This window comes from Cicer arietinum, chromosome 8 (assembly GCF_000331145.2).
Source record: "Cicer arietinum cultivar CDC Frontier isolate Library 1 chromosome 8, Cicar.CDCFrontier_v2.0, whole genome shotgun sequence".
Classification (NCBI taxonomy): Eukaryota; Viridiplantae; Streptophyta; class Magnoliopsida; order Fabales; family Fabaceae; genus Cicer; species Cicer arietinum.
The window spans coordinates 2954729-2977310 of NC_021167.2; the positions used below are offsets into that span (position 1 = coordinate 2954729).

The window sequence follows — 22582 nt, forward strand, 5'->3', positions numbered from 1 at the left end:
ATGGTTCAATTTTCGATTTCTAAATCATTTACCTGAGGCACTCAATAACACAAAAAAGCTTTTAGTGTTCAAGTTCGTTTCAATCTGTAGTTTAATATAGTTTTAACTATCGGATGGTGTAATAAAAATGAATTAATTGAATCACGGCTCCTTTGATCGTTTTCAAACGTAGTCCATGTTTCATTCCTTACTAAATGTTAATATTAGGCCTTTCAATCGCAGTTTGATTATATCATATTTTACTATTTTGATTTGGCAAAGTTCGAAACGAAACACTCCTGATCGAATTGATACAAAGTTTTTTAAAAGCCGTTAACTGCATGTCTCAAATTAAATAATAATAATTTTTTTATAGTACTATCTACTTAAAAAGTTTCTATGTATTTTATGAATTATATATTTTTGGGTGATATTTGAGATTTAATAATTTTAGTATTTTGATTGGTAACAAGTAATTACCAAAGATTATGTCTCTCCTTCTAATTCGTGTTGGTTTATGAACATGTTGAATAATTTTTAAATATTTTGGTGTGAGTGATTCCTTTTGTGATTAACGAATGTAATAATATTTATGCATGATTTGATAGTCTGAACTTAGTTGCGAATATGTGACGATAATTTTTTGAAAAGACAATATGATTCCGAAAAATATCCAAGGATGAGTATTTAACATGAAACTCTATTGAGTATTTGTACAATGGTGGGACTTTTTGTCTTATGAGTGATGATATTATGAGATCATATAAATTGACATATAAACTAACAAATAAGATTTGTGCATTTGATTGAACTGTGTTTTGCTACTATGTAACGATAAGTGCTAAATGAAGTGCATAATTTATTTATATTTTCTACAATTACACAAACAAACACACACATATATACATTTTGGTTTGTTATTTTGAGACGACGTTTACATTTGACACAACGCCATATTTTGCAGTTGAAGACTCTAAAATACTTTTGTACTAGTATTAATCTTATTGGAAGTCTTATCTACAAGTCATGATCAACTACAATTTATTACAAAAATCTTAATCTTAATTAACTTATAAGAGTGGTGCACCAAAAAGAGTGATGAAAACTTGGTGGAAGTTTAATAGACTTTAAAAGAGCTATTGAGAGGCTATGATCAGTAATCGAGGTTTGTGTGGTATTGGAGAAAAAATAAATAAATGAGAATTCCTATCAATTAACTAGGTTATAGATAGTGATGGAAATAGTTCAGATCTGACTAGACTTTGGAAGACTTGAATCTGACATGCGATGAATCTTTTAAGCCTAAGTATGGCCGCATAGACATTCTTTTTCAATCTGGCCTAGCATTTTTAAAAGTCTAGTCTGACCTGGAAGTCTATTTAAAAGCTTTATTCATATTAAAACATTTAAATGTTATATTTTATATTTTTTTAAATATGTTAAACTATGCATTTATATAAAATAAAAACTAATAAAATTATAATCAAATTTAATAAAATAATAACTAACAACAACCTTCCAAGAAAAGAAAAAAAAAACAAAATGAATCTATAATTAGTCTCTATACACATATCAACCTACATGCTCTATCTATACCAATTTACACGATGTTATACTCATACCACATAATGCTTTCTACATACCAATACTAATATACATATCTATATATATTAAACAAAAAATGATTTTTCTAACAAAATAATTTAAAAAAAACATGAAACAAACACTATTTGAACCCTAAAAAATAATCTTTTTTATTTATTTTAAATAATATATTTTTTTCTGAAACAAACGCACTCATTATTACCTCTCAAACAAATATGAGACGACTGAATGATTGAATGACCACCGAATATGAAACAACTAGCAAATATGGAATCGCTATCTACTACCGAATATGGAATGACTATTGAGTGATTGTCTAATTGATATACTCTAAAATATGAAATAATATTATTAATATAACAATAAAAAATAATATTAATAAATAATAAAATATATATAAACCAACTTATCGTACATTTTTTTATAAAAATAAATATACTTTAAAAATAGTCTAAATCTAACATTTTTATTAAATAGACCCATAGGTAGTCGGGTCATAAACCCGGGTGGCCTATTCCTATCCCTAGTTGTAGATTTCACAAGAGCACAAACTTTAAACTAAATTGAATAAACAAATATTATGCAATAATAAAAACATATATTTATAGGGGTTTTGCTTTTAAAAAAAATATCCAAAAACCTTCAAGCTTCAAGCTTCAACCTTGCTTAAAAAAACCTTAAGCCAGAAACTACAAAAAATTATTTAGATGCAACGAAGATAGACATATTGTAATCGGAGAAATTTGAAATAAACGAAGTAGGAAGGAAGGGTATGAATGAATCAGCCAAATTATTCAGTGCGCGGTTCCAAGGCGAAAAGTTCAGGAAGAGGTAGTTCTTCGGTAAAAATGAAATCATCATCATCATCAATATCAATAATTGAAAAAGAACCCCCTCCTAATTTGTTTCCTTCCAAGCACGAATTTCCCAGACTCATCGTTGTTATTACCGTCGCATCGCTAGTTGCTTGGACCTGCAATCTCCTTTTCACTTCTCTCCTTCATCCACCTACAAAACCCTTTTGCGATTCCAACCTCAATTCTTATGATTTCTTTCCCGGTTAGTCTCTCTCCCTCCAAATTTCACTTGTATTTCAATTTCGATGCTCTCTTATACAGCCCCACAATTTTGTCTTTTTTATTATTTGATTTCATGTGCTGTTGTTAGAAAATACTATGTGTTTTTATCCCTCTTTAAACGGAGAAAGCGTAAAGAGGAAGTCATTGCAATGCAGTGCAAGGAAAGATGAACAAATTCGATCCAGTTTGTTGTATAGACAGTTAATTTAAGCTCTTGTAGCACAAATGCTTATCATATACGTGTAATTTGATCCAGTTTGTATAAATAGTTAAATTATGCTCTTATAGGATAAACTAGTTTGAATAAACTATTCAACAACAAAATGTAAATTAAACTCCAACTATTTTAACATAAGTATTAAGTTATTTTCATAAGTTATCTTGAAGAACTTATGTAAATAAGCTGAAAACAACATACCAACCTGTCATAAGTTCAACCCAGTAAAACGCAGGCCCAAGTTTTCCTTCTTCCTTTGAAGTTTGAACTATACTATGGTAATTTGGTTTTATTCTGTGTATGCTGTTCCATTTCTTTTGTAGTTATATTTTGAAATGATGTGAATCATTTTTTTTGTTTATTTAATTTGGTAGGAAACAGATGCCTTTTTAATGCAAAGCCCCAAGCGATGTTTATCTGCTAAGTATTACTTCTAATAATTTTCTTGTGAGTTTGTTCTCTGCCTTGTATTATCAACCAAACATTGAAGTCTTGATATATGCCTTTCTGTAAATTTGTTTCTTGTGTAGTTTCTGATGACTCAAGTGGATTTTTTTTTACAGATAATTGTGAACCTTGTCCAAGTAATGGAGAATGCAATGATGGAAAATTGGAATGTCTTAGTGGTTACCAAAAGCATGGCAACTTGTGTGTAGAAGATGGAGATATCAATGAATCAGCTCGAAAAATTGTGTGTTTGTAGAATTTGATTTGTTGTGGTTTACGGGTTCTGGGAAATAAAACTGTTTATTATTAGTTTCTATGTTTTTCTTTGCATTTTATTTTTATAACTCATTGGCAACATGTTTGTGTATGCTTTGACACCAGGTGGAGAAAGTGGAACATCACCTCTGTGGAGAATATGCTCAATATTTGTGCTCTGGAACTGGCTCAATTTGGGTTAGTTTTTTCACTTTTAACCCTTGGATTGTGCAATTTACCTATATTTATCGTACATTTGGCTTTATTAGTTGTCGCTTGAGTTCTTTTATTGTTGATGGTTTCAAATTCCCATTTGTATTCCAATGTCAGGTTCATGATGATGATTTGTGGAATTATTTCGAGCCAGTGGGAAATGTCAAAGAGGACAATGCACTTTATAAATATACAAAACAAAAGGCATTTGACACTATGGATAAATTATTAGAGATGAGGTTAAACTCTCATGGGTATGTCACCTCTTGCTTTTTAAGGTCTAAATCAACCGTGGCTCTGTTACTTTACTTTTAGCCATATGTTTCCTGCGAGACCAAGACTTCTGCTTAAGATGTTACTAATGTCTCTTGTAGGATGAAGGAATTCAAGTGTCCGGATTTGCTAGTGGAGCATTACAAATCATATGCCTGCCGCTTTCGTCAGTGGATCACACAACATATTATAGTTGTTTTGCCCATTTGTGCCATGGTATTTATTTCCTTAAAGCACACTCTAATGTGCACGCACACACACGCGCACATTACATAAGCGTGTATGTATGTATGATCTCATGAGTAAACATATTAACATTGCCGAGTTTAAACAGCTTGTTGGATGCACAATTTTGTTTACGAATGCCCGTCGAAAGCTACGTATGTCGAGACGAGTTGAGGAGCTTTACAACAAGGTATAGTGGGATATTTATCTGTTTGTTTAATATATATGTATAACATTGTGTATATATAATGTAAAACATTCACTCCCTCTGTTTCATTTATGTCCTATTTGAAAAATTTGTTTGTATCCCATTATTTTTCACTTGAAAATATCTAGAGAGTATTGAATACTTTTCTTCATCCATAATATCCTTATTTATTGGTATCTCAATTAATTGGGTCTACATACTAGTAACTCCTACTACAATAAGAGCATTTTAATCAAAATAAAATATTACTTTTTTACCCCAAAAAGAAGTATAATTAATGATTTTCTCAAGATGTGTGTATTACCTTAAATGACAAATGAAATGAGATGGAGGGAGTAAGTAATAGAATTTTTCATGTAAGTTAAAGTTCACAGAGCAGTATGGTTTCTGGCAGATGGAAGTTGTATGTGATTAGTAGATGGTTCATATGCCCCACTTAGTACCATTTGATATGTGTTATTACTTACAGTTCTGTAGGTTGAGAATTGAGATGATTGGGAAAATGTCCATATTCCCTAATTTTTGTCAGTAGAGTTTGTATAAACTAACTTTTCGAATATTGCAGTGAGCCAATAGCACAGAGGGAAAAGTAAGCTTGTAGTGTAGTTTTTATCAAATACACATATAGGCAAATATGTGTGGCTTTTGTCTCCTGTTAAGTGTTAACTGCCATTGCTTTTTTTATTTGGATGACTATTGCTGCTTTATTCTGATTCAATCCGTGTTGAACTTTTGTTGTTGATGTTATAGGTCTGTGAAATTCTTGAAGAGAATGCATTGACATCAAAGAGTGTAAATGGTGAATGTGAACCCTGGGTTGTTGCTTCTAGGTTACGGGATCACCTGCTTTTACCAAGAGAGAGGAAGGACCCTTTATTATGGAAAAAGGTAACTTTGAAGTTATCTCGGGTATTGCGGCTTGATTATCCTTTACTGTTGCAATAATAATTAATCAAATAGTAAAACATATATTAAACAGATTCAGTTTATCCCATTAGTTAACTCAGTGCATCAGTTGGTCTTCTTCTGAAAAAATGGCCCTTGCCTGATTTGGTACTAAATTTGAGCAGAATATTTATATCTTTGCTGACATCTTGCATTATCTCGCACTATGCCGCTACACCTTTTGTTTAACCTTCCACTTAAAAATATCATTCTTCCATTCTTGACTGTATCAGTGAGAGTTAAGTTGAATATTTACTAAATAAATGGCCATATTTGTGAAACATTGATTGGGATTGCAGGTAGAAGAATTGGTTCAAGAAGATTCCCGCATAGATCGCTATCCAAAGTTGGTGAAGGGTGAATCAAAAGTGGTGTGGGAATGGCAAGGTACATTGGTGTAGTAACATGTTTGATTAGTCAATGCAACCAAGATGTTTAGAATAAAATTTACATCAAAATTGTAGAATTTTAGCAAAATAACTTGCATTATTCAATTCCTTCGAATATCGATTAAAATTCGAACCCATTGCTGCGAAAGAGTCTTTTTCAGCTAATATATTTGTTCTGATTATTTGTCTTAATTACTTGTTTTTTTTCTTCTTGCCCTTCAGTTGAAGGCTCTCTGAGTGCCTCGAAGATGATGACTAAAAGAGATGCAAGCAAAACAAGGATCAACGGAAACGTGGACCTAAATTGTCAACAACGCCCTACAATAAAAGCAGGTCAGTGCTGTTATGTTACTAGCATATGCTTGTTTTCTAATGCATTAAATTTGATTTGTTGTTCCATCAATTTGATGCAGAGGTTATGGAACCACATTTTTGATACGAAGACTGGTTTGAATAGTGATCGTGTCCCATGTAAATTATGATGGCCTAAATTCATGTAGTCTTACGTTGTTTGTGTAGAAAAGGTTGACTGAAATGTAGAAATTCTATTTTTATTTTTTGGCAAATGTAGGAATTATTATATGGTATACCTTTGCAGCTGCATTTGATCAAACATTAATTCACCAACAAAAATGTAGATTCATGGAATCTGCATGGTTAAATTATGGAATGTGCTTGTATTGTAATTTATACATCACTTCATTGAAACTTTTTACCTCTGTCGACCGTGGGTTTTGATTGACATTAAACAAATCAAAATTATGTGGTATAAAATAAATTCAATCAAACATTTTTCTTTTGAAAGACAGAACCCAATATATATTTAAATGTACAAAGAATAACAATGTTGCTTTCATCTCCTTTAAATTTTTTATTGTAATAGATTGGTTCTTTAATTATTAATTTTTCTAGTTGCTCCTTCAAGTTTCATAAGGTTAACGTTGTTGATCATTAGAGTTACCGTTTAGGTCTGTTGAAAATAAGTCTGTGGCCATTAAGATAAGTAATTTTTTTAATGCAAAGCTAATAGTTTGTTTGTTCAGTTTGTAATGGAGAGGCAAAATGAGATAATAGAGGAAGTAAGAAATAAGAATTCCTTTATTTTGTTAATGGAAAAGGTAAAAAAAAAAAAGTCTATTTGCCGAAAGGAAAAAAAATTAAGCCAGACACCCGATAAAGTATTATTAAGTGTCTTTAGTTGGGTGTCATACTTGGATTCTTAAACTCAATTTATGGATCTAAAAATTTCATGTAGGATTTAAGGATCCCATAAACAAGTTGAATGCTAATCTTCATTTTCTCGGCTTTTTATTCCAAGTCAACTTTCTAAGTGTAAAATGGATAGAAAACTATATCCAGAAGTACGTTTTTAGTAGTGTATTTAACATTATGTAAACAAAAAGTGATGAACAATCACCCATAAACAATCTAATTTTTTTCGAGGACATAAACCATCTATTAATATCTTACTCTATCGGAATTTTTTAATGTTTTTGTTGGGTCTCACAATTGATCGTATATTCTATTTTCCACCTATACGCTATCAAATAGAGAAATAATAATGTTTGAATACTATGAAACTTTAGTCCAAATTTCTTAGACAAATAATAGATTTATTAAATCAAACTTAATATACCACATATCAAAATAATCTTTTTTAATCTTTTATTAAAAAGGAATCTCTAAACACAAATTTTAGTTTTGAAAGTATGAGACATTGTAACTATAGTTTTTAAATGTATCTGAATTACAAATATATCCTCCTATATATATTATCTTTTAGCAATTTTATAGACTAAGTTGACAAATAAAAAATATATTAGAGGATTGAAATGATGAACTAGAAAAATGTATAAAATAACTAATAAAAATAGACACTTAAGAGACACTTAAAAATGTATAAAATAACTAATAAAAAGAGACACTTAAGATTGTTTTATAAATGTAAAGACTACTCTGGAAACATCTCACACATTCATTAATAAAAAGGTGCTTTATTCAAACAAAAAAATACTTAAATCCTAGTTAAATATTTATATAGATTTTTATAAACAAAAAGCCCGTCTAGCTCAGTTGGTAGAGCGCAAGGCTCTTAACCTTGTGGTCGTGGGTTCGAGCCCCACGGTGGGCGAATTATTTTTTATTTTATAAAATACCTGAAAATTATCATTAATTAAATTTTATAATATTCTTTTTTTATTTGGTAAAAAATATTATGCTAAAGTTTTTCCTTTTTAAAAATAACTAAATATTTACTATAAACAAACATCACTCTAATTATTTACCTAAATTTTTAAAATAATTCAAATTGTTGCATTTGCTTTGCTTATGATAAACACCAATACAATTATGTTGATATATATTTTCTTACCAAAAATTTTATATACAATCTTATTACAATTAAGATCTTGTATGTATTTTTATGATCAAATATTTCTCACACACAACACATGTCTCACAGTAGTAGACCTATAAAATAAGTTAATCTCTATAATTATATAAGAAAATAAATTAAAGAAAAATTTGTATTATTATTTTTCTGTAGAAAAATATTAACATGTGTTGTGTGTTATTAAGACACTGGTTGGTATATTAAAGATTAAAAAAATTATATAGAAAATTGTATATTTATAAAAAAAAAACAAATTACTATTCATGGAATTACTAGCACATATTGGTATGTGTTTATTTTTTTTTTATCCAACGATAATAAATTTTAGTATAATAAACTCATACAATGAGTTGGAATTCAAGACAAGATGTTCAATATAAAAATATCGAAATTTTTTAATTAAATAAAAATTTAAGGAGTAATCATTTTTCATCGTTAAAGAGTAGGGATTATGGCAATCAAACAGTACTATAGGTTACACAGTAAGTAAATAAATATGGTTCTCAAGCAAAGTGGAAAAACAAAAGTAATAGTAATGATGTGGCATCAAAATGAATTAAACAATGGGATTAGTTTTTGAAATTGTAAGCATCAATTAAAATAATTTTTTAAATTGGTAAATAATTTATTGAAATTATAAAATATTAATATAAATAATTTTTTAGTAAATTTTTTATATTAAATATTTTGATATATTACTGAAGTTGAATGTGACTTATCAAATTAATCTCACATTAATGTAATATTTTAAAAGAAATTTTTTCCAAATATTAAATTAATATGTGACATGATAAAATTAAAAGGGTCTCTAAGGCATGTGAAAATGATGGAGCCTTTGAAAATATTGAACAATGTGAATAGGAAAATGAAGGAGACAGAGATATCTGCTATGATTTTGAATGTGAAATTCCACTACCTCAAAGAAAAAGAAAGAAAAAAAGCAATATAGGTACGAGATTTAAGCAAATTAAGCCCTTTGTTTTTATGCACCAAATTACAAACTATGGGCGATGTATGGTTTTTTGAGTTGCTGTGGGTCGCTGTTCCACACGTACGGTTCACATTTACTTTTTTCCTATATTTTGATTTGATTAATTCCTCTACGTCTTTGAAATATATATACCAACAAACAATTTGATCTATATACCTAAATTGGCATCACTAGCTTTGCCTTAGACGAAGTGATGTAACGTTATATTGGTAATTTGGTATCACGGTGCTACTGCTTATATATATATAGTCTTTATGTAGGGGCGCAAACAAACTTGTCACCAGTTTGGGAAGAAAAAACACGTGCTAGCTCCATCTTTTATTTAATTTATATATAGATATTATAATATAATAGAGCTTCCAGGTGTGTTCTTTGCTTTGATTTGTATAGTGATACACTTGTCAGTATTTTTAAATTGGTTTAATTGCAGTTTTGGTCCCCCTATTTTAGTTGAATCGTAAAAGTAGTCTCTCCATTTTGTTTCTTCTCAGTTTTGGTCCCTAAACAGAATTTTAGTCCAAAACTTGATGAAAATTTAGTTTTTAAAGCCGTACTACATCATTTATGATCATATATTTCAAGTACAATTGTTGCAAATGAGATCTTGAAGCATTGTGTGACTTAAAAAAATGCAAAAAAAAATGAAATTTCATCAAGTTTTGGACCAAAATTCTGCTTGGGGGACCAAAACTGGGGAGAAACAAAATGGAGAGACTACTTTCGCGATTCAGTTAAAATAGGGGGATCAAAACTGCAATTAAGCCTTTTAAATTTTAGATGAAAATATATTTATAGTTATTTAAATTTAACTTAATTTTTATTTAAATTTTTTGATTTTATTTTATTTTAATTTTATTCTTTTATTGGTACCGTTAGTTATTTATCTCAATTTCGACGACAATTAGTTCAATTAAAATTTTTTCATCATTTGAAATTCTACCAAATGCTGCAATGATATATTTTTTGTACTAATCATTTATGAAACATTTATCAAATCTTATAAACGGTATATATTTCTTAATTTTTTATAAACAATTTAAATTCATATATAGCCTTCAAAATAATGTGATAAAGGTCAATCAAAATAATCAATGTTTTTAACTTATTTCACATGTAAAGTTGTTTGGACAACCAACTTCTTGAGACATTTAGATTAGATCTTAACATTTTATGACATAAATTCAAAAAAAAAAAATTCAAACTTAAACGACTATACACATAATTTAATATCTTAAAGGGTAACGGTACAAACGTATGTAACATAAATGACCAAATTGAGAAACACAAAACTAATTAAAATTGAGCTAAATTTGAAGGACTAAATGTGTATTTTTGTCTAAATTTTATTTTGAAGGTGGTTTCCCATGGACTAGTAGTTAAAAATCATCGAAATTTCTAATGACGACCGACAATAGTTTTCAAAGGTAATATTTCATGATTATCATCGTCTTTATGAATGAAATTATCTAATTTATGTCTATCATATACGAGATACATATTTGTTTTTATTTTTATTTTTATCATATCGATATTATTTAAGTCACTGTTTATGTCATAAAGATTAAAATAATTATTAACATCTACTTCTAATAGACGACGTATATGGTCATTGGAGTTTTACGTGCTTTTTAATATTGGTGATTGTAGTCCATGTCTTACCTATTAATTTTTATTTATTTGATACATGTTTTAAGAAACTCATTGTCAAGTTAAAAGTTTAATATATCGTATATAACATTTACATGCACTTTTTCATAAATCTAAAACTTTTTGATAAGTTATAAAAATATGTCAAAATTAATGTTATAAACACTATTATTGATAATTAATATTAACTTTGATATATTTATCGATGACATATTTAATAATCTTAGATTTATAAATAAATATAATTTTAGTATGCTTGTGAAGTATAAGAATGTTGTATTAAATCAAATACCAAAAATTTATTTAGTTTGATAACTTGAAGATTAGTTTCCGCTACTTTTGTTACTCGTAATTTCACTCTTAATCATAGGGATTGAGTGTTCGATGATATCAACAACTACGTGTTTGAAAATCAACAAGTGAAATGACAAACTACGTTTATGACTGCATGTTGGCATATGTAGACATGACCAAATACATCAATATTTGAAGAAGGATTTACAAGATGGACCAATTCGACTTATGTCATTCAAAAGTTCCCTATTGAGATCAATGCTCGTTTTCAAGTTTACATTTAGTGGTACCTCCATGTTTGGACACTACTTACATTGACTTGATCAATTATCATTGAGCAAGATGAATAAAACTCAACTGTGACAAGACTTTTGAGGAAAATGACAGTCTTTATTTAAAAAAGAAAAAGAAAATACATTTTTGTTAGTTGCAGCAGTTTCCTATGCGACTCTAAAAAAAGATGGACCAAATTTGGAGCTTATGATGCATTGTAAGCGGATATGTTGGATATGTACATAGTATTAGTACATGTTGGATATGTACATAGTATTAGTATGAATGTGACTTAAAAGATAATATTTATCAACGTAGTGTTGAAAGTGACTCTAAAATTATATGTTAAGTTGGTAAAACATACTCTTCTAAAGGTGGTGATCATATTTTGGTTCAACATATCAACAAGCTTATAAGTTTTAATCAGTAAACTGAAGTAAATCATACTTAGTGCGAAAACAACATTAAGTGCGTTGATCGAGTTGTAGACGTCGGTTTCACTATGAATGCCATGAATATACATGTTTTCAATTTAGAAACTCCTGGTAGTAAATTTTTGAATATCTTTTTTTTAATGTTAATCTAATTCAAACTAATTATGTGATCTTTTTTGCCTTATATGTTTGATATTTTTTTTAAATAGCTTTGATTTTTATTTTTATTTTCTCTATTGTACCCAAAAAGTAAAAATTGTAAGAGACTTTTAAATATTTATATTATTAGTTATTTTCTATAAAAAAAGTCATTAATTATTTTTTTTTATATAACTTTTACACCTAATTGCTTTTCAACATGAAAGAGCATTTCTTATTTTGGGGTCTCTATTGTAGTTTTACAGAAAAATAAATATTTGGAGCATTTTAAATTTAATATCTGTAATTTTAAAAATATTTAAAAAATAATACAGTGATATATTAAATAAATTAAAAGAATCGTCAGATAATTTACTTGAAATAAAAGTACACATATGTATTTTTTAATATTACTTTTTAATTAGTAATTATAACTTAATCTAGTAATAATAGAAGTAAAACATTGGCAAAAAAAATATAGTAATAAAATGAAAAACTTTTTTAATTCTCGAGCAAATAAAATAGTGAAAAATTACTAGCGGATCTTAATAGAGACAGGGTAACTTTGATAATGAAAATATATGAAAAAGCTTCAAAACCAAAATCAAGTAAGGTTCATGTGATCTGCTACGGTTTTTATTTTTTTTATCTTTATTTTAAGTTGTAGTTTGATTTTCTTTTTAATTAACAAAATTCATGATGAGAATATAGTATCTCAATTAAAGGTAGAAAATATTTGTCTTAAAACGATATTGTTTTGTTTTAAAATAACTCTTTATTTTGTAAAATTAATATCAAAGTAATCATTTTCGTACTACCATTAAAACGGAAATGACCCCATCGGTTAACAATTTTACAAAATAAGCAATCATGTTGAGGTGAAAAAATGTATCAAAACAAAAAGGAAAATTAAAACCGTGGAACATAAATCTTATCTAAGAAAAAAAAAATTGTTAATCAGGTAGGTTTTAAACACTTACATGAAAAAATTTCGTTTGTATATTTTTCTTCTTTACTTTCAAAATCAATTCTATAATTTATTTTCACAATTAATAAAATTAATAATTGTTGTCTTATTTTCAATAACGTCTTTATCTCAAAAAACAATATTATATTTATATCTTATCTTTTATTAAATTTTATGTCTGTGTAACATTACTATCATCTTTTTTCTTTCTAACAGTAAAACCAGTAAATTCTTATTAAAAAAAAAAAAAAGTAAAAAGTAGATTTCATGTATTTGCGTGTCACCTTTTTTACGAATGCGATTACAAGTTTGTAGTGAACGATTGGTACCTGAATTGTAGAACTGGGAGTTTGTGAATACTTCAATTACCTTACGTTATAATTAACGAACTAACTACTCTTCACATGCTTAACCAACTCTCAAACTTTGATTACCAAAATGCCTTTATATATTGTCATAAATAAACGATATTTTAACTTTTCACTAAAAAACGATATTGAATTTTTAAAATGAATTTCACACTAAATAATTCACCGAATTAACTTAAAAAAATAAATAAATTCACTGAATTTTTTTACACATACATCATATTTTTTGTCTTCAATTAATTAAAATATGCAATATACGTTTTAAGTATCGCTCAATTAATAATTGTAAGAATATCGTCGTATAAGAATTTGAATTTGAATTTAAAATTTTCTATTTCTTTACATTGAAAACCTACTAGTCTAATCATAAACTAGTAAAAAAAAATTATAATATTTTTTTATTGTATTTATATTTTATACGTGATTAAGACTTATTCAAACTTGTTATAACGTCTTTATCCATTTATAACTTGAGGACTTATTCACATATTATGAAAAATACAAACCTTAAGAGTCCATTTATATTTCGATAATTGTCTATATGAGACATAATTAGGTGTATTAGTTTTGAAGAAAAGTCTGCTGGTATTTTGTGGAGAAAGGGAAACTCCCTTAGCAATTCCTCGCTTTGAATTTTACATCACAATCACAAGTTATAGCAAAAGGGACGAAATAATTAAGAAAAGCAAAACACTATTGGGTTGGGTCAAAAGTCCTATCGTTTTTTTAATTTTAGCAATTATTGTCATGTTGATTTAGTAAAAAGAAATTAGTGATTATTTATCTTTTGAGGTGTTGTGAGGAAAATACTTTACCCGGGGCCAAAAAATATATACTTTTGTGTTTTGTGTATCTTTTGGGGGTGGTGGGGCTAATTTGATTTGGGAGTTAGTAATCTCACTTAGCATCATAACAATGATTAATTTAAAGAGGATTAGGCTAAAACAAGGCCACGCCGAAGAAATTAGATGTTGCTCATAATGAATTTTTTTGTAAGCTTTTTTAATATAAACTTTTGTTTTTTTTGTAAAAATATAAACTTTTGTTTATTATTATTTATAATAGCATATGCGTGTTTTATGTAAAGTTTTCTATTTTTAGATGATATGAATGATGAAATACTCGCCATTTTGAATGTTAATGCTGTACTTGAACTTGCAACTTGGGTGGCGAGCATTAGAATTGTTTTAGATCAAGTTTAAAAGTTACAAAAAAAATACATAGAATTTAAAATAAACAAAGAGAATTGAAATGATTTTTTTGGTAGATATCATTTCAAAAATATTTAAAAACATTACATTAAAAAATATTTAAGTAGAATAGGTTAACTTTTAGTATATTTGTTGATATAAACATATATTAAGCCTATTAAAAATACGCCTTCTTAATAATAAACTTTGTTTAATATTCGAAAAACTTATCTACATAGTTCCAAGTTTAATCTTTATTCTTTTTATGAACAAACATTCTTTAATAGAGAATAGTCTTTCATTAATGTTATGTTTGATTTCACATCCACTCTACAATCCCATAATATATGATTGCAATTTTTAGAAATTTTAAATTAAAATTTTTATGTGAGGGTGATTACTCTCTTTTTCAAACACACACTAATTTTTTATTTATTTTGTAAGATCATAAACGCAAGATATAATTATTTAAATAAAAAAAACACAAAAACTATGCAACTATTTGATTTAACGTTAAACAATCATTACTATGAGTTAAAAATAAATAAATAACTCCTAATTCACATTGATTCTATGGTGTATTTGATTCTATTGTGCTACAAATTCACTTTTTAAAAATTGATTTTCTTTAAAAGTAAAATAATTTACATTTTGATACATCGAACAATACCATTTTAATGCAAAGGCTCCCATTTATAGCTTCAAGTTAATTTTGCACAGAATCAATTAACCACGTCAAAATTAATTTTAAACATCTATAATCGATTTTAACATATCATATATATGCATTTTTTAGTTTTCAAATACAATATGCAAAATGAGGGCAAATTTGGAAAGTGAAGTTAAAAGTAAGTGGCAGAAAAGGTGATTGACTATTATGAGAGGTTATTTTTTCTGCATACTATTATTAATATTATTATTATTAATATTATTAATATTATTAATATTATGTGGTTCTCATACTGAATGTGACTGTTCACAAGTCACACACACCCTTCAACGTCTGCACTTAAACCTCTCTTCTCCCTCCTCCTCCTCCCTTTCATCACATCACCCTCTTTCTCTCTCCTCATTCTTCAATGAAGTTAAAGTAGAAAGAACATAAATTTACCAACACCATTTTGTGTGGCATTTTCTTTTCATACAAGCTATTACAAACATAACATACCCTTCATTCAGGTGAAACAAAAAAAAAAAATGAATTTTTACATTATCATATGCATGCTGTTTCTCTTCATTTTTTGAGATTTCACTTGCTTTTTGTTTTTCTGTGTTTTTTTTAAGGATTAATGATACGTGCATGTTCATGTCATGTTTTTGTTGGCACCTTTGTGTTATACTTGCTTCTTTTCTTTGTTCACAGTTATGAATTTCTTTGGTTTCTCATTTTGTTTGTTTTCTTTTCAAGTTTCTTCTCAAGATCTTAACTGTTTTTTTTTTCTTCTTACTTTGTTGTTTTGTCTGAAAAGTTCTTTCTTTTACTTCAAATTTATTAGATCCTCAGATTAGAGTTTACTATATAATAAAGTACATGTTTGGAATTTGCTTTTGTTGAAAAAAATGCATCTTGTGATTTCAAGTTGTTTTTCATGCATGATCTGAATTCAGACAACATGTTAGTATTCCACATTTTCTCTTTTTGATTTTACCATGTAAATAAGTTTATTTTTTCAATGGAGTTTCTGTTTTTTTTCTTCTCTTTTTACTTAATCAAGCTTGTGATTGTGATTTCATGGATCTTGCAGAAGAAGAGGATTTGATTTGATGTTGGTAAGGAGTATTGATCTGGTACTTGTGTAGGATGCCAAACCAGCTGCTATGGTTTGCACTGCCAATGATTTACAGGGATGGAAAGATTTCCCAAAAGGACTTAGGGTTCTTCTCCTTGAAGGAGACACCAATTCTGCTTCTGAAATAGCAGCAAAGCTTGAAGCCATGGACTATATTGGTATAACTTTTTGAGACCCCTTCTTTTCCTTTTGCCTTGCCTCACCTCTTTCTCTACTACAATTTTTTGCCTAGCAATTATCACTTTCCTTAATTAAAAGTTGGTAAAATTGGTCCCCTTCTATCATCAGTGGAATGGCATCTTGTAAAGTGGCACTAATTTCAATTGTCCTTTTAAATGGTTCTATTGGAAATTGTGGCCTTAGATTTTAGCTGCATGCTGTAAAATAGATAAATTCATACAGCACTTTTCTTTTCCTCCCTTTTTTTATGCTTGATGTTTGTATATGTTGTAATTGACTGTAGAGGGCCTATAAAGCCATTAAATTTTTCATTTGAGCTTAAATCGTATGTTTTGAAACCAAGTGGATAATGAGCTTTAGTTAAGGAGGAATCGACTGGGAGTACCGAGTTCAAACCCTGGATAGAACAATTTTGACAAGACTTCACTTACCTCCTGGTTGGACTATGGATTACTAGGAACCAGAGGGTTAAGACCAGAAAAGATTCTATGTTTTGAAAACTAAAAGTGGTCCAAATTCTAAAGATATTATGGATAAAAGGATTCTAAAGCTTGTGACTTTATTGTAGAAAACTGCATTTATTCTATTTTTGTGCATTTGGATTTTGATGGACTTTTAATTTCCATGTGAATCTGCATTAATTGGCTACAGAAGATGTGTATATACTATGGAAAACTATATTTTCCTGGAATCTAAGTTTAGTTAAATTATATCTTAAGAACCAACCTTAGTTTATTTTTATTTTTATTGTGATATTGAAATCCATTATATTGTTTTGTATAACCTGTTGATTACCACACTACATTTCCTTCTTTTTTTTCTTTCTATACATGTTTATTCCTTTAATTTTTTAAGTAAGCCTCAGTTTCTATACAGTTTCTACCTTCTGCAATGAGAATGAAGCCTTGTCAGCTATCTCCAGTAGTCCCAAAGGCTTCCATGTTGCTGTAGTGGAGGTAATGAACTTTCATTTTTAACTCAAACGACGAACAAATCATTATGCCGTAGTTGCAAAATTGAAGCAAAAATTAAACTAAAAAGGATTTTGTTGTCTAGCATGCTAATTTAAGCGATATGAATATGGAGAAGTTGATAGTTCTCTTGATTGTAATTGAGTGCAGTAGAAGTTTGGGCTCTAAAAGATGTTTTCTGCCAAAGAGTAATTTGTCTTTCAATTTGTGAAATCCTAGTAATAAGTGAAGACTTTTATCATCTTATGCATTTTACTCAGATAATATTGTGAGATTTATTGTTTCACTTTGTCCAAGATATTTTATTGTAATTGATCTCTTTTACGTTCTTAACATGATTCTCTCTCTCTCTCTCTCTCTCGATGGCTTTGTCCGTTGGGTTGCAGGTGAGTACAAGCTGCCCCGATGGGGGTTTCAAATTTCTCGAGAATGCAAAGGACTTGCCAACCATTAGTAAGTTCACAACCGAGCCTTACATTGGTTTTTTTAAACAAATTGAAATGGATGGATGATTTAACAAAGGAACATGACATGGGGAACACGAGAAGAGTCATTTCATGACTGTCTTAAGCTTGCTGTTAATTTTCTAACCATGATACTTGCAATTTTTCATGTAGTGACTTCGAACAGTCAGTGCCTGAACACGACGATGAAGTGCATAGCGGTAAGATTTTGTCTTATCTTCTTTTTTTTTTAGGTAATTCATAATACTTTTGGATCTTTATTATAGACCAAATATTGAGTTTCTTCTTAGAATTAGTATAATATAATGAAACTAGTTCTTGCATTGTTTTTTAATTCAACATTTACTGGACATGTTATCCTCAGTTCATTTGAGTTTGGCATAAATTACAATTTCATACTGTCTTGATTGTCGATGCATACATGCTGACTCTTTGATGCATTTTTCGGTTTAAAGCTTGGCGCAGTTGAGTTCCTCACTAAACCACTCTCCGAGGACAAGCTGAAAAATATTTGGCAGCATGTGGTTCACAAGGTCTGTTAATGTTAAAATTATGTTGATATTTACTATTAATATAATATAAGCAAAATAGTTTCTAATGTGGTTGAATTCAATTAATCAGGCATTCAATGCCGAGGCAAGTGCTCTGTCGGAATCACTAAAACCTGTAAAAGAATCTGTAGAGTCCATGTTGCAGCTCCGAACAAACAACAAACTACATGAAAATATAATATCAATAGATTTAGAGAAGGTGTCCAAGTTTAGTGATAATGAACATGAGCAATCTCCGGCGAGTGATAAATATCCCGCTCCTTCGACCCCACAGTTAAAACAAGGAGCAAGGTTAGTGGATGATGGGGATTGCCATGAGCAGACTACTAATTGCTCAATAGAAAAAGAAAGTGTGGAACATGATGGCGAATGTAAATCTGTTGAAACTTCATGTGAAAATTTAAATGTGGAAAGTTCTCCTCAATCAAGGAAACTTGAGGAGACTCTGACTAAGGAGGAAGAGGGTTTTGCTAATGATTCCAAGGGTGTTTCACTGAATCCACAAAATAAAAAGTTTGGCAATACGTCTTCAATTAAATCAGGTGCTCTTAACGATTCATGTGAGAATAAAGCTACTCGGAAGAAGATGAAAGTAAGATGCATTATGACTATTGGTTCCTCTTATCATATATATGACTTTATGATGTAAATTTCTCCCTTAGTTGCCAAATACTGACATTAATACCTCTGCTACCTTTCCCCTTCCTCTGAAGTTGATATCTATGGAACTAGTATGTGGCACACATAAATATAAATTATTTTGGCTGTATAGTTCATCAGCTAGTAAGATTATCTGATTACACTTCTGGTACTTGGTTTTGGTTCAGGTAGACTGGACGCCTGAGCTGCACAAAAAGTTTGTGAAGGCGGTGGAACAACTAGGTATTGATCAAGCCATTCCTTCTCGTATATTGGAGTTAATGAAAGTTGACGGCTTGACAAGGCATAATGTAGCTAGCCATCTTCAGGTCATTATTTTGATTGCTACTTATAGAAACCAGTTTCTATTATTCCAAAGCTGCGAGTAGAATGGCTATTTGAAACTCCCTTCTAATAATAATATAGAAAAATCACACACACACAAACAAAGAACAAATGAGATTAGGATTACAAATTACAATTTGTGTTTAAATACTATGGTCTAGTTTACTAGATTACTCCTGAAATGTATTATACCAGTTATCAATATACTATAAGCCATACTGAACAATATATATGCTCTTAGGTAAGATTTAGTAACAAATTTTTGTTGAACAGAAATATAGAATGCACAAGAGACAGATGATGCATGGGGAGGAAGATCGAAAATGGCCAAATCAAAGAGATCAAATACATAGGAACTATAGTTTGCAAAGACCAATTATGGCGTATCCACCATATCATCATTCTAATCACACCCTTCCTCCAGCTCCTATATATCCTATGTGGGGACAACCTGGAAGTCAAACAACTGGTGTACAGATTTGGAGTCCTCCTCCTGGTTATCCGCTATGGCAGTCTACCGAAAGTTGGCATTGGAAGCCTTATCCACCGGGGGTAATCTTTTTATTCAGAATCAGAACATGATATAAGTTTTCCTTTCACATTTTTTTTTTTGGATAAAGAAATGTTAGTATATTAGTTGTTGTGTTAGTATTTTTTGCTTCTCCAGGGTTTGAACAACGATCTTTTAACTCCCTCAAATGCTTAGCTCAAACCAGTTAAACTACCCGACCCCCAAGTTTTCCGTTGATATATATGGCTTGTTTGTGCCTTTATGGCATGTGATGTAGAAATCATCGATGCAGTTTGATATGCAGTAACTGATTTTTTCAGGTGCATGTGGATGCATGGGGTTCCCCAATGTTACCACCTCCACAACCTCCTTATTCTCCCTACACTCAAGTAAGTATCATAAAAAATGAATCTTTGATTCTGTTACTTTGCTATTTTAATATGTCAATAGTTAATTCAAGCATGTGTAAGATATTTTCATCAAACTGCAGAGTATAACCGGGTTGCACAATGCTAAAGCAGCGGATTATAGATTTGGCATGCCGCGAAGTTCCTTTGAGCATCATCCAGTAATGCAGTTCTTTCTTTTATGTTTCTTTGACTAATAAAAATGACATTAGCAACTTTAAAACTAAGGAAACTTTGTGTACTCTTCAAGGCACTGAAATGACAAACATATTTGAAATGTTTGCAGGCAGAGGAGGTGGTGGACAAGGTTGTGAAGGAGGCAATAAGCAAGCCATGGCTACCATTGCCCTTAGGCCTTAAACCTCCTTCAATGGACAGTGTAATGTCTGAGCTCTCCAAACAAGGCATCCCTTGCAGGAAGGGCTCTAAACGCCGCTGACGTGTACCTGTTGAACCAACTGGGTCCCATAAAAAAGTAGCAGTTTTGATGGTGATTGACAACCTGGTTGGTAGACATGCATGGGCCAATGCCATGTAGACTGGACTGTTGTAATTATCTTCCTTGTATCTCAAATTTACCCTCTTGGGTTCCGACCAACCATGTTTGGAATTACGTTGAATCACCGTGATTTTGTCGAAGCTTCACAATGTAGCTTTTGTCAGAATCACGGTGACAAACCGTGATGGTCATTAGGTTAGATTCATTTACCGGATAAGTTGGGACCATTTATTTTTCCTCTGTGGTCCCCACCCACACAGACTGCTTATGACATAGGATGATGGATCCTATCCATTGCCACTTGCTATAAAAAAACAAAAAGTGAATCCAAAAAAATAAAATAAAATTGGCAGCTGAGAACTGGACACACGCATTTGTTGAATTGAAGGTATATTGTGTGCAAAAAAGTTGCATGTGGTTGAAAATAGGTAGAGATACAAACTTTTGATGGTGATTGTTTGTGACAAATGAATTAAAGTGTAATTCTTGTGTTGTTGGAGATGGGACCTAGTTGTTAGAGCTATATAATAATGGAAAGGGTAGGTAGGATAATGTTGTGATTGTTTGTGAATAAATTAATGATGATTAATCAATGAGTCCAGGCTTTGGCGGATACTACTACTACTACTACTATACTAGTACTTTCTTCAATGTCTTTTAACGTTTTGAAATCAATTCTAAGGCATAATAAGTATTGTATTTATGATTGTAAAATTGTTTTGAAAATATCTTATCATTATTTACTAGGGACTTGAACAATTTTTAGTCAGGGTGCCCCACACTTCGGTCTTGGAAGCTTCTTTAGTAATTAGTTGAATATTTTGTTCTCTTAAGAAACACTATGCCTAATGTTAAAAACAATGGACAAGGGAGATCACAAAGTAAGGAAAAAATAAAAATTTTAGTAGGAAATGAAATGAACATTCAACACATTATAATAATGATAACTAAAAACTTAGTATTGTAAGTACAATTCAATTGGTGCTTGCGAATATATTGATATACATGAGTCTGAGTTTGAATCCGATATTCTCTACTTCTACCCACTTAAATCTATAAATTGTAAATTTAGACACTAACTTAATAGAAGTGGCAAGTGAAATCTGGATTTTCGATTTGTTTAACATCGAACACATCACATGTCTCCCATCCAGAATCCTCTTAGATGGCATGGTAACTACCTCATACGAATGATCCTTAACTATTTCAAATAGTGAAATTAATCCAACTAAATCAAAACCAATTTGTATGTCTATTGTATCAAGAAATTTCAAAATTTGAAATAAAAAAATAACTGTGGGATGTTAATTCCAAACTTATCATGTGCAAGCAGGAGAAACAAGTAGGACTAACCAAATAGATTGTACCTTTACATTTAGCCATTATAGAAAGTTTGAATGTGTACATTTAGACGAGATATAATTCCAGTTTTAGATAGAGATATTTCAAAAAGTAAATTACTAAATTGTCCTTTGAAATTGTACCCATTAAATTTAGGAATAAGCAAACAACATTCTCAAATTGAAAGACATTAGATAATTTACTCCCTCCGTTAGTTTTTTCATTAATGAGATTGATGTGGATTATTCGACGAACTCAGCTGTTGGTCAATTGTCATGTAAGAGATAAGTTAGTTTGTCCGATTTTAAGAACAAAATTGAAACTCAATTTAAAAAAATATTTTAAACTCTGTCAT

The 22582-nt window shown here is 29.8% G+C and overlaps 2 protein-coding genes, 1 long non-coding RNA gene and 1 other non-coding gene across 5 annotated transcripts; all 4 read left to right on the plus strand.

Moving 5' to 3' along the window:
- Nucleotides 1–2199: 2199 nt before the first annotated feature.
- LOC101498686 (uncharacterized) lies at nucleotides 2200–6554 on the plus strand. The gene is made up of 10 exons (XM_004511710.4): nucleotides 2200–2643; nucleotides 3444–3571; nucleotides 3709–3780; nucleotides 3913–4049; nucleotides 4170–4284; nucleotides 4403–4483; nucleotides 5252–5389; nucleotides 5746–5833; nucleotides 6058–6168; nucleotides 6249–6554. The coding sequence occupies exons 1-10, from the start codon at nucleotides 2361–2363 to the stop codon at nucleotides 6269–6271; spliced, it is 1176 nt and encodes a 391-aa protein (XP_004511767.1). The 5' UTR covers nucleotides 2200–2360; the 3' UTR covers nucleotides 6272–6554.
- A 1339-nt stretch (nucleotides 6555–7893) lies between these two features.
- Nucleotides 7894–7966, plus strand: TRNAK-CUU (transfer RNA lysine (anticodon CUU)). The gene has a single exon. It is a non-coding gene; the product is annotated as a tRNA-Lys (tRNA).
- A 1381-nt stretch (nucleotides 7967–9347) lies between these two features.
- On the plus strand, nucleotides 9348–12030 carry LOC140919131 (uncharacterized). Its single transcript, XR_012161719.1, has 3 exons — nucleotides 9348–9581; nucleotides 10573–10642; nucleotides 11236–12030. It is a non-coding gene; the product is annotated as an uncharacterized lncRNA (long non-coding RNA).
- Nucleotides 12031–15498: 3468 nt separating this feature from the next.
- On the plus strand, nucleotides 15499–21504 carry LOC101499010 (two-component response regulator-like APRR2). 2 transcript variants are annotated; one of them, XM_027337525.2, is made up of 13 exons: nucleotides 15499–15708; nucleotides 16275–16477; nucleotides 17376–17455; nucleotides 17857–17923; nucleotides 18088–18134; nucleotides 18390–18467; nucleotides 18556–19077; nucleotides 19199–19216; nucleotides 19313–19453; nucleotides 19743–20021; nucleotides 20301–20369; nucleotides 20471–20548; nucleotides 20674–21504. In XM_027337525.2, exons 2-13 carry the CDS (start codon nucleotides 16348–16350, stop codon nucleotides 20824–20826), a joined length of 1662 nt encoding a protein of 553 aa, XP_027193326.1. In that variant the 5' UTR covers nucleotides 15499–15708; nucleotides 16275–16347; the 3' UTR covers nucleotides 20827–21504. The 2 variants fall into 2 exon arrangements, with proteins under 2 accessions (XP_027193326.1, XP_004511768.1); XM_004511711.4 differs by lacking the exon at nucleotides 19199–19216 and having other exon boundaries at nucleotides 15500–15708.
- The last annotated feature ends 1078 nt before the right edge of the window (nucleotides 21505–22582 follow it).

What these genes read in the sequence shown, in the direction of transcription:
- LOC101498686 (XM_004511710.4), top strand. Translation starts at nt 2,361, where the DNA reads ATGAATCAGCCAAATTATTCAGTGCGCGGTTCCAAGGCGAAAAGTTCA. An exon ending in TTCTTATGATTTCTTTCCCG is followed by an intron (nt 2,644 to 3,443) that starts GTTAGTCTCTCT and finishes TTTTTTTTACAG; the next exon opens with ATAATTGTGAACCTTGTCCA. An exon ending in TTTTGCCCATTTGTGCCATG is followed by an intron (nt 4,285 to 4,402) that starts GTATTTATTTCC and finishes GAGTTTAAACAG; the next exon opens with CTTGTTGGATGCACAATTTT.
- LOC101499010 (XM_027337525.2), top strand. Translation starts at nt 16,348, where the DNA reads ATGGTTTGCACTGCCAATGATTTACAGGGATGGAAAGATTTCCCAAAA. An exon ending in TGAAGCCATGGACTATATTG is followed by an intron (nt 16,478 to 17,375) that starts GTATAACTTTTT and finishes GTTTCTATACAG; the next exon opens with TTTCTACCTTCTGCAATGAG. An exon ending in CTTATTCTCCCTACACTCAA is followed by an intron (nt 20,370 to 20,470) that starts GTAAGTATCATA and finishes ATCAAACTGCAG; the next exon opens with AGTATAACCGGGTTGCACAA.